Source organism: Anolis carolinensis, chromosome 5 (assembly GCF_035594765.1).
Source record: "Anolis carolinensis isolate JA03-04 chromosome 5, rAnoCar3.1.pri, whole genome shotgun sequence".
Taxonomy (NCBI): domain Eukaryota; kingdom Metazoa; phylum Chordata; class Lepidosauria; order Squamata; family Dactyloidae; genus Anolis; species Anolis carolinensis.
Genome location: NC_085845.1, coordinates 124364916 through 124377319, shown reverse-complemented (window position 1 = coordinate 124377319; position 12404 = coordinate 124364916). Strand labels below are relative to the sequence as shown.

At 42.4% G+C, this 12404-nt stretch overlaps 1 protein-coding gene across 5 annotated transcripts in view; it reads left to right on the top strand.

Annotated features, from left to right (window-relative positions):
• The window catches only part of arap2 (ArfGAP with RhoGAP domain, ankyrin repeat and PH domain 2), a 198185-nt gene that overhangs the window by 172714 nt on the left and 13067 nt on the right, over nt 1-12404 (top strand). For all 5 annotated transcript variants that reach the window (XM_062982213.1, XM_062982216.1, XM_062982214.1 and 2 more), the window contains one exon: nt 12144-12226. In XM_062982213.1, the coding sequence (XP_062838283.1) occupies nt 12144-12226 (83 nt within the window). The remainder of the gene's footprint in view (nt 1-12143; nt 12227-12404) is intronic.

Genomic DNA, 12404 nt, shown 5'->3' with positions numbered 1-12404 from the left:
GCTCAACTTAGGCTCAGTAATATATCAGTGTAAGAGTCTTGTGTAACACTACAGGCCTTTTCACAATATTGAAACAATGTTAAACATGCCAAATAATAATAAGCAGTTGCAAAACCCTGTCAGAGAAAATCTTCAGTTATAAAAGCCTGTTGTATACAAATGTCTGTTTGCTGATGGAAGGAAAGCAAGGAGAGGATCATTGTGAAAAGAGAGCTAAAGAACCCGGAGTAGTCATTGAGGAGGCTCTGTTTCACATCACAATGAATTGTGCCTTTCTTATCCTTTTAAATGTTATGGTTAAATATTAATGACGTCTGGGTTATTTAGTTACTCAGGAGTACCATATGCTTTGAGCCACTAGGGATGCCCTACTTCCCATTCAAAGCATGTTTCAATTGGATTATTCATGACAGTTCTCACTTGAAAAACCAAAATAAAATAAAACTTGCTATCATGGTTTAACCTGAATGTCTTGCCCCACGTGGCTTTTACAAAAAGTCTATCAACATGTCTTTCCAAGGGAAATAAGAAATCATTAAAAAAAATCTACCCAGAAAATTATTAGTATGGTGGCATTAAGCATTTTTTAAAAAAATATGGTGACTAATTATTTAGTAACATAATCTATAATTGCCACACGTGTGAGTATAAATTGGCATGATTTGAATTCTTAATTAATGTTTGTCAAGTGTTTATCATAATGTGCCCTAAACTTTGCATTATTTAGCAGTAAACTATTTCCATTCATTTTTTTACTTAAATGTCTCCCTTTTTAAAATAAAGGCAATACAGTGTTCCCTCACTTATTGCTGGGGTTAGGTTCCAGGACCACACGCAATAAGTGAAAATCCGTGAAGTAGGGGCACCATATTTATTTTAATATTTATACATTATTTTAGTAGTTATACACTATTTTAAGTCTTTATCAACCAATCGTGTGTTGATAAATCAACTCCTTCTCCTCCTGTTGCTGCTTGGGCTCCTTTTTTCTCCCTTTGGCTTCTCTTTCCTCCCTTCCTTAGGCTGTAAATTGATTTTTTTAATGATTTATAATAGTCTTTTAGAGTTTATTGAAAAACTGCAAAAGAGTGAATCCGCAAAAAGTGAACCACGAAGTAGTGAGGGAACACTGTATAGGTAGGCATGTCATTATTGGTAAGAAAATGAATTTTTATTTAGAAGCAAAAACACTCCATTTCCAAATATCTTAGTTCTGTGTTCTTCATATATAAGTTACAACCCTGAACAGTGCACCATAGTATAATAGATCCTATATAATGCTAGGCTGAGTCAGATACCTGCGAACTATTGAAAAGTCTCTGAAATTGTCATATACAGCTTTTCCATGATTCATTTTAAACAGGCATTATCACATAGGCATCTGACTGTATTCCTGTGTGTATGTGCTTTTATGTCACTTGTCAACTTATTGACTCCATTCATTTCATAGTTTTCATAGGGAATGAATACTCAGAAGAGGTTTGCATTTCCTTCTTCTGAAATACAGCCTGCAGTGCCTTATATTCATCAGGAGTCCCTTATCCAAGTACTAACCAGGACTGACACTACTTAGCTTCCGAAATGTGATCTGTTGCCTTTGGGATATTTAGGCCTTACCTTTCAATAGCAAAATGATTACAGCAGTGGTGACCCTCAAAGGACACTGGTAAAAGTACTGGTGGCATCATTTCATGTCCTGGCAAAGATGATATACCTAGGCATATCTGTGATCCAGCCTACACACCACAAGGCATCTTCACAGATTTTTCAGTTAGTGTATGCATGGAAACATTGAGCACTGTGGAAGGAGGAAGCTCATACAAACCCCTGCAGCACCCAAACAAGGGTATCTGACAATAATGGGGTAGACTTCCCTATTCTGATGTCCCAGTCATTGTTAAGTTTAAAGATAAAGCATTGTACAGAACTTGAGGCTGTCCTTTTTTATAACATTCCTTCCTTTTAACATCTTTGTGTGCATACATGTGCCATTGAGGTGTGTGTATTTGTAAAGATTATATGACTGTTATTTGTGTGCAACATCTCAATTGATATTATACACACTCTTGGGGGCAGAATGTTTTTGCAGCCCACATGTAGATTATATTGTGCCCTAAAAAGTATCCTGTTATGTTTGACATTACTGGGTTGTCTTATGTATGTATGTATGTATGTATGTATGTATGTAAGTATGTATTTATTAATTTAGATCCCACTTTATCTCTCCTGAAGGAGACTCAAAGCACCTTGCACATAACTATGGTGTTGTCAGGATATCTGAGTGATCTGCTATGAACTGGATATTAGCTAACTAAACAGATATCTATAAATCAAGTTGCTATAGTCTCACTTGTAATTCAAGATAGAATAATATATATAATCTGACTATTATTTATCAATAATTTAAAGTTATGACTACAGAGCCTTGGAGGAACCTATGAGTTGTTTTGAAAAACATTCAAACATGAACATAATGTTTGTTATATGTAAAACATATATGTAAAACATTCCTAAATGTGATTGATTGTTTCCCATGTTCTTTATTGATAAATAATAGTCAGATTATAAACTGGATATTACCAATGGGAGATTTGAACAAAGGGCAAGCTTTTTGTGGCATTGCTATCAAATTATGTGAGGCTCCACCCTTAAGATGTCTATAAGACATATAAACGTTTGAAATGATTTATTCTTCAGCACAGAAGTGCAATAGCAAACATTTGCACTCTTGGTATTTTATACATGACTTGACCAATAATAATAATAATAATAATAATAATTATAATAATAATAATAATTATTATTATTATAATAATAATAAAAAACTTTATTTATACCCCGCCACCATCTCCCCAACGGGGACTCGAGGCGGCTTACATGGGCCCACGCCCAAAACAATACAATGTAAACAGCATATAAAAGAACAGCACAACACAATACAATAAACAATACAGTAAATAATATCCATTACAAAATAAAACAAGGAGACAATAAAAACAAGGGCAGACCACATGAACATTAAGTTAAAACTCGGGGTGAGAAAGACATAAAAATAAAAACCACAGCAAACAGGGTCATAAGGGAGTGGGGTATTCTGGAGGATAAATATTAGGGGGAGCAACGGAAAAGAAATATAAAATGGTTACTCTCCAAAAGCACAGCGAAAGACCCATGTTTTCAAGTCTTTCTTGAAGGCTGCTAGTGTGGGGGCTTGCCTAATCTCCGCGGGCAGAGAATTCCACAATCGGGGGGCCACAGCAGAAAAGGCCAATCCACTGGAGACTGGCTGTTGCCCACCAATCACATTTTTATGTCATTCCCATCTTGACATCATCATGACCACCACTTATAGCCTGCCTTTCCTCCAGAATTGTGATTAAAAGAGTATTGTAATTTAGAGTGATTGCAATAGAAATAAAACATATAAAAGACCAACATTAAAATAAAATTAAACTATTAACAATTCAAAACAATTTAAAGCATGCATATTAAAACCCCATAAAATGAGTTAAAACAATACAGCATCTTTTTAAAAGCTCTTTAAAGTGTTTAGTACTAAAAGCCTGTTGGAATATACAGAAGTTTGTGTCTCCCAGTGGAAGGCTGGTAAGGAAGGAACTATTTTAGGCTTACTTTGAAAGGAGTTCCACCTAAATTCTATATAAGTATGTATGTACATATCAGGGCTAGAGCTCAACAAAGGAAATCTTCTCCAGCTCATTCATCTTTCCTCCAACTCTCCCGCAACTCTCCCCAACCCCCGGTAGTTAATAGGTAGCTTCAAACATTCGAGTCTAAACCATGCAAAACAGATGATGTCAGCAAAGATATTATGTTTATTTCATTATGTGCTATATTACATTAATTGCCCAAAAATGCGGCATTGTGCTGCTAAGCTTATCATTTTAAAAACTTGTTCATTTGTGCATAGCCAGCTTAATAAGTACATTTCTTTTGCATGAATTATGCTTTTATTACTGCAGTAGAATTGGGTTAGGAATCATTCTTGAGACATCATAAGGCCAATTAGCCAAAGATTGCCAAGTTTAAAAAGACAATTCGAATTGCATTTGTCTAAAAGGTGCAGGATGCTACAAATTTGGGCACAACAGTATTAACAGTGTCATCCTTCAAATAAGAGCTGGGGTGCCATTGAATTAGAATGCCATCCTTTTTAGTTTCCCAGTGGGTATGATCCACTTCTAAAACCAAAGCTATGTACTATTTTATGAAAGATCATTTGCTTTCCATATCCATAAAAACCACCTAGCATTCACATTTCTACTAGTACATAAAATTTACTGTACAGGAAAGCACTGGCATTTTCAGCATCTCCATGTGTTGATGTTTGTACCATTTGCAAGCTGAATGCAGCTTCCACTTCCTTTCTTTTAAAAGTCATTAGAATGCACAATTCAGGTTTTCACTGCAGATAGGATACAATACAAGGTATTAACCCATGTTCAGCAATGGAATCCCACTATTCCCTTCCCACACATGGAAATAGTCTCAAGTAAATATAATATTTTATTATTTTGCTTTTTTTTAAGTACCATCAATATTTTTTCTTTGAATTTATCATTCATCCCATGCAAAGCTTTAAAAAAATTAAAGATCATGTAATGGAATTCTTAAATCACAGCTGCTATGTAAATTATTGTCTTGCTTCTGCGGAAATATAGCAGAATTGCCAGACCATGACAGTGTACTAAATATGTGTCATTGCTAGGGATGGGCATGATATTTGAAAAAATGTGGGAAATTTGTGCAGGTTAGTATTTATTCTATTCAAAATGTGCACAAGGTGGGCAAGGGTTGTATACACGTTTTCTATTTTCTGTAAAGTTGAGTAGTCTTTGAAAGCTGCGGTTTTTGAAAACTTTCTTCCAGCTTAATTTACTTACCTCTCTAAATCATGCCATAGTAAATAGAAATTTCACAAGCAACTGTTGATCTCACAGCAGAATAAATAATTCCCAGTTTTGTTCCTGCTTGGAAGAGGGTTGTTTTTTTTTTTTTTTGACATTTCACAATTACCTTATTATTTTTTTGGATTTGGGGATTTGTGTGTTCATTTGTGTAGAAATGTGTCTGATGTTGGACTGGTCATTTTTGTTCCAAACAGTATTTTGGTCAAGTACTGACATATTTGCTGAAAAACAGAATTTGCTGCAGAGCAACAGTTGCTTTTTCTGGAACAAAAGAGCCCTGAAATTGGCGGGCGGGGGGGGGGGGAGAGATAACATGGTGAGTATTATTTACGTCATTTGTGGTGAGTGTATTTCCAGATCACATTTGCCACTTTGTTATATCTGCCAGGTTTGTAAGCGTAGCATGATTTCAATTAGAACTTGTTTTTTCACTTCCAGTTCTCATTCATTAGATCTGTCTTTGCAAGTGAAATTCTTTTACATCTCAGAATATCTCTTCCTCTATTACCTTTTCCTGTTAGAGAAGTATTACCGATTACACCGGCCACCACATATTTTGGTACCTCAAATGTTATGATTGAGCCTCATGGCTCTGTTACTGACAGACGTGGGCGTAAGACTCCTCGAGAGTCAGATACTCTCGAGGAGCGAGAGAGAAAAAGACTGCGAGACATATTTGCAGCACCATCTGACGAGGAGTCTTTCGAAGGGTTTACGGAGAGAATGGAGGAGGGGCTGGTTAGCTCAGAGGAGGATGAGATGGATTGGACTCGGGTAAGGGAGGAAGTGGGTGCCACTGGCCATGATGGGACAGAAGATGAATGGGGACCTTCAGGATTAGACCCATGGTTTAGCTGGAGGGATGGGACGGGATCCACAGCTGGAGATGCTGTTGGGCGTAGTCAGAGGTGTTCCAGCTCTGACGAGGAAAGTGATGAGGAAACGCCCGGGTTAAGGAGGACAGCTGACAGTGATGAAGATTTGTAACTGGCATAAAATGGGGCTTGAGAGCAATTGCAAATTGCGTTGGGCAAGGTAATCTGGGCAAACGCTTGGGATCCGTGTGTGTGTGGGACGCTTCCCTGAAGACTTGTGTGCTTTCCTGTGCTGTGACCTTGACCCTCCGTCGTCTTCTTGACGGACGCCATCTCCTGCTTTGAGAACTCGGACTGAACTGACCACGGCTTGTCTTCCCCCCTTCTTGGACTTGGAAAAACTACAAACGTCTGCTTCTGGCTTTGATCTACGGAACGGAACTGGTCTACTCAACTGCTACAATCCTTGGCTGATTTACTCGTGTTGGAGATCCTGTCTGCTGTGTGTGTGGGGGAGCGACGCAAGTTACTCTAAGCACAGTGTTGGCAGCAGAGAGGAATCTGCTGCCAATTAGTTGCATTCTTTGTATCTTTTGTTCCTTGGCTTTCGTTTCGTTTATACCCAGGCTGAAGCAAGCAGTTTGTTTTTACCCGGATTAAACTCCGGTTTAATCCGGTTTATCTTTTGAACATTTACTTTTGCCCCTTTTTGCTCCTAAAGGCAAAAACTGCCTGGCCCTTGTGTTTTACGGGCATTTTTGAGTTCTGTAATCTAATAAACTCTGTTACTTTGAATCTTGTGGCGTTCTGTCCTTGACAGATTGCCCAACGCCCATAAAAAGTTTATTGCAGCAATAAACCCGTCAGGAAGACGATGGATGAGTTAAGGGCCAAAGTAGACCAATTGCAAACGGCTTTTACCGTTATCCAAACAGCTCAGGCTGTGAAAGGACATGTTTTGACTCCTGAACGCTTTGACGGAACCAGGTGCAAGTTGCCAACCTTTTTGGCACAAGTGGAGCTTTATTTTTCTCAGCTCAGTGCTCATGCTTTTCCTACAGACACTAGCAAGGTGGCCTTTATTTTGAGTTTGTTGACCGGTCCCGCAGGACAATGGGCCACTAATTTAATTTTGGGAAATGACCCAGTCAAGGACAATTTGAATAATTTCAAAAAGTTGTTAACTGATACTTTTGGGGATCCTCTCCGCACGGAGAACGCTGGGTGGGCTCTGTATCGGTTGAAACAGGGAAAGGGGACTGTTTTGGATTACTTAAATAAGTTTAACCTGTATCGCCACCAGCTGGATTGGGGGGAAAATGCATTCATGCTTTTATTTACTGCCGGGTTAAGTGATATGCTCCAGGATGAATTAGCACGCTTGGAGCCGGCTGAAAGCTGGGACGCCTTAGTAGCTAAGGTGCTGCGTTTAGACGCAAGGTTCGAGGCTCGTAAACACTCAAAAGCAATGTGTGCGCCACCCATGCATGTAACCAGGGCACCTGTGGTGATGGGGGAAGAGCCCATGGAGCTTGGGGTCTTTAAAAAGCTGTCTACAGAGGAAAAGAGCCGTAGGAGGCAGCTGGGCTTGTGTTTGTACTGTGGGAATGCTGGGCATTTTGCCAAAAATTGTAATGTGAAACCTTCCCAGCTTTCGGGAAAAGGCCAGCCCTAGTGCGACGTGAGTCCAACGCACTAGGGCTCCTCAAGCAGTCAACTGAGGGGAGGAAGCATGTTTTCGTACCCATTACATTATCTGTTGGGGGAAGGGAACTTGTTTCTACTTTGGCACTGCTGGACTCAGGGGCTACGGTCTCCTATGTAGATATTGAGTTTGCTAAGAAGCATGGCATTCCTAGAGTGCGCAAGGCATGCGACGTGTGGGTGGAAGGAGCAGATGGGAGACTGCTGGAGACTGGGGTGGTTAACCATGAAACCTCAGCAGTAACGTGGGAGGTGCAGGGAGTAACGGGAACGTTTGTGTGGGATATTACGAGCTTGCCTAGATATGATGTGATCCTGGGGATGGATTGGCTAGCTGTAGTAAACCCACATGTAGATTGGGCAACACGTAAAGTGATCTTAAAGAGGCAGGATTGTTGCACTCTAAATGTTACTCATTCTGATATGGAGGGAGTGCCTGCTGAGTATGGGGAGTTCTCTGATGTATTTTGTAAAAGAGAAGCGGACAAATTACCACCGCACAGGCCATATGATTGCGCCATCAAGTTGGCAGAAGGTGCGAAACTGCCAGCAGGGAGGCTGTATGCCTTGACTGTACCGGAAAGGCAAGCTTTGCGGGAGTTTCTAGATGAAAATTTAGCCAAGGGGTTTATTCGCCCATCTAGTTCTCCAACTGCGGCACCGGTATTCTTTGTAGCCAAAAAGACTGGGGAACTTAGGTTGGTCTGCGATTATCGGATCCTAAACAAATACACCATTCGGGATAGGTACCCGCTGCCTTTAATCTCGGAACTGTTATCAAGGGTGCAAGGGGCTAAGGTCTTTACCAAGCTTGACCTGCGGGGGGCCTATAACTTAATCCGTATACGGGAAGGGGATGAATGGAAGACGGCATTTAACACGTGTTTCGGATGCCACGAGTTCCGAGTCATGCCTTTTGGGCTTTGTAATGCTCCTGCGGTATTCCAGAGGTTCATGAACGATGTGTTCAGGGACCTAATTGACCAATTTTTAGTGATTTATTTGGATGATATCTTGATTTTTTCTAAGGACGAGAAAGAACATCGTCAACATGTCAAGCAGGTTCTGCACCGACTGCGGGCTAATGGGCTTTTCGCCAAGGCTTCCAAGTGCGTCTTTCATGTGCCTGAAGTGGAGTTCCTAGGTCATGTAGTGTCAGGTAGGGAACTTAAAATGGACCCACATAAGGTTGACGCCGTCAACTCATGGCAGGAGCTGAAGACTAAGAAGGATGTACAAAGGTTCTTGGGTTTCGCTAATTACTACCGGGAGTTTATTCCGAATTTTGCAAAGCTCACGGTACCTTTGACGCAGCTTCTGCGCAAGAAACAGCCATTTGTGTGGGGGCGGGAAGCTCACGAGGCGTTTCTACAACTAAAGTCTAGTTTTCAATCGGACAACATACTAACCCATCCTGATGTTGACAGACCGTTCGTGGTAGAAGCGGACGCTTCTAGCTACGCGTTGGGGGCTGTATTGTCTCAGAAGGATTCCTCAGGGACCTTGCGTCCCTGTGGATTTTACTCGCGGCAACTAACACCCTTCGAGCAGAACTATACCATATGGGAGAAGGAGTTGTTGGCGATTAAGGTGGCGTTTGAGGTGTGGCGGCACTGGCTTGAAGGGGCACGGCACCAGATCGTGGTCAGATCTGATCACAAGAACTTAGAGCACTTGCAAACAGCAAAGAAGTTAAACCAGCGTCAAATCCGCTGGGCTTTGTTTTTCTCCAGGTTTAACTTCAAGGTGCAGTTCGTGGAGGGGAAGGCAAACTTGCGGGCCGATGCTTTATCCCGCAAGCCGGAATTTAAGACCAATGAGCAGGTAGTATGTCAGACCATCTTGCCTACTGCCTCTCTGTGTGTTGTAGATAATGAGCTTGGGTTACATGACCAGATCCTTGAGGCTCAGAAGGATGATGTGTGGACTCAGGAGCAACTGATGCTGCTCTCTGCAGGTAACCGTACCATACTGCCGCATCTCCAGGATCAAGACGGGGTATTGGTGCGTAGGGGGCAGGTTTACGTACCAGTAGGGACCCTCAGGTTGGAGGTGATTAGAGCCCACCATGACGAACCCATGGCTGGGCACTTTGGCAGGTTCAAGACCGTACAGCTTATCACCAGGAGCTACTGGTGGCCAAAGATGCGGCAAGACATTCTGCGCTTTTGTGACAGCTGCGCCGTTTGTCAGCAGAGTAAGACGCCTGTTGGGCGCCCTAGAGGGTTGTTATCGTCTTTACCTGTTCCGGAGAGGCCATGGCAAATCATTTCCATGGATTTTATTTCAGATTTACCTAAGTCTGGGGGTTATACTTGTATTTGGGTGGTGGTGGATTTATTTAGTAAACTGGCTCATTTTATTCCTTGTTCAACCATTCCGGCGGCCCCTACGTTGGCCTTACTATTTACAAAGCACATCTATCGTTTGCACGGAGCACCCGAGGTGATTATTTCAGATAGGGCTCCGCAATTTGTGTCACGCTTTTGGAAACACTTCCATGAGTGTTTGGGGACTAAGTTAAACGTGTCTTCAGCTTTCCATCCGCAAACGGATGGACAGTCGGAACGGGTTAATGGGCTCTTAGAGCAGTATCTGCGTTGTTTTTGTTTAGATCAACCCACGGCTTGGGTAAAGTGGTTACCGGTGGCGGAATTTGCTTACAACAATGCGGTGCACACGTCTAGTCAGCATACGCCATTTGAGCTAACTTATGGTTTTCACCCACGGGGAGGTGTGGCGCCGTCGACCAATGTGGTCTCTTCGGACCCTGTGTACCGCTCTTCGGAAATGGCTGCATTGCATGATGTTGCCCGTCGCTTACTGTTGGAAGCTAAGGCAACGCAGAAGACTCAGGCTGACCGCCACAGGCAGGCAGGGGAGGAGTTGGAAGAAGGGGATTTGGTGTGGTTATCTTCCAAACATATTAAACAGGCTGGGGGAAAGTTTGCGCCTCGGTATTTGGGTCCCTTTCCTATCGTTAAAAAGATTTCTTCTGTTGCGTTTCGTTTGCGTTTACCGTCTAGTTTAAAGGTCCATCCAGTCTTTCATCGTTCGCTGTTGAAACTTGATACCTCTAGTCGTCGTGGTGCTATAGCGGAGGGTATCACTGCCACTTCTCCGCCATCGGGGGAGGAGGCCTTTGTGAGAGGGGATAGTGTTATGATTGAGCCTCATGGCTCTGTTACTGACAGACGTGGGCGTAAGACTCCTCGAGAGTCAGATACTCTCGAGGAGCGAGAGAGAAAAAGACTGCGAGACATATTTGCAGCACCATCTGACGAGGAGTCTTTCGAAGGGTTTACGGAGAGAATGGAGGAGGGGCTGGTTAGCTCAGAGGAGGATGAGATGGATTGGACTCGGGTAAGGGAGGAAGTGGGTGCCACTGGCCATGATGGGACAGAAGATGAATGGGGACCTTCAGGATTAGACCCATGGTTTAGCTGGAGGGATGGGACGGGATCCACAGCTGGAGATGCTGTTGGGCGTAGTCAGAGGTGTTCCAGCTCTGACGAGGAAAGTGATGAGGAAACGCCCGGGTTAAGGAGGACAGCTGACAGTGATGAAGATTTGTAACTGGCATAAAATGGGGCTTGAGAGCAATTGCAAATTGCGTTGGGCAAGGTAATCTGGGCAAACGCTTGGGATCCGTGTGTGTGTGGGACGCTTCCCTGAAGACTTGTGTGCTTTCCTGTGCTGTGACCTTGACCCTCCGTCGTCTTCTTGACGGACGCCATCTCCTGCTTTGAGAACTCGGACTGAACTGACCACGGCTTGTCTTCCCCCCTTCTTGGACTTGGAAAAACTACAAACGTCTGCTTCTGGCTTTGATCTACGGAACGGAACTGGTCTACTCAACTGCTACAATCCTTGGCTGATTTACTCGTGTTGGAGATCCTGTCTGCTGTGTGTGTGGGGGAGCGACGCAAGTTACTCTAAGCACAGTGTTGGCAGCAGAGAGGAATCTGCTGCCAATTAGTTGCATTCTTTGTATCTTTTGTTCCTTGGCTTTCGTTTCGTTTATACCCAGGCTGAAGCAAGCAGTTTGTTTTTACCCGGATTAAACTCCGGTTTAATCCGGTTTATCTTTTGAACATTTACTTTTGCCCCTTTTTGCTCCTAAAGGCAAAAACTGCCTGGCCCTTGTGTTTTACGGGCATTTTTGAGTTCTGTAATCTAATAAACTCTGTTACTTTGAATCTTGTGGCGTTCTGTCCTTGACATCAAATGTTAACCCTGTTTTGGAATATATTTGACCTGCTGATTCCAAAAATGACATCTGGTCTAGTTTTGGAGATACAGAACATATGCCAATCTTCATCTGCTTGCCCATAAAAATCGTAATAACCATATATAAGAGTTGATGCAATCTATCCGATGCAATTATCTGAATCACCACTCCAAATAACCCCAGGAAGAGACCTAAAAACCAAGACCCCAAGAATTTTCTGTTCAGATGGGCTGTGTTATAGTAGTAGTGATAGACTTGTTCTCATTACAGCAGATTTTCATCTGCAACTCGGGCTAACAGCTACTGGCCACATGCTGTAAGAAAGATGAAATTATCTAGTATTAAGTGAACTGCAATTATGAAGCAGGATATTGGAAAGATGAGCAATTTGGGTGCTTTTTCTGATGCTTTTCTCTTCGAACATGACTGTTCCACTGATTTGTCATTTTTTTAACTCAACAGAGTAGCAAGCCTGAAAAGGTGTTGCCAACCCAATCATTGAAACTTTATCTTGGAGTGAAGAAGAAACTGAAGCCACCAACCAAGTAAGAAAGAGGGCCGAAAATTACTGCATTGGTTTCCTTTAGGGGCCCCTGATAGCACAGTGTGTTAAAGCGCTGAGCTGCTGAACTTGTGGACCAAAAGGTCCCAGGTTCAAATCCTGGGAGCGGAATAAGCGCCCACTGTTAGCCCCAGCTCCTGCCAACCTAGCAGTTCGGAAAC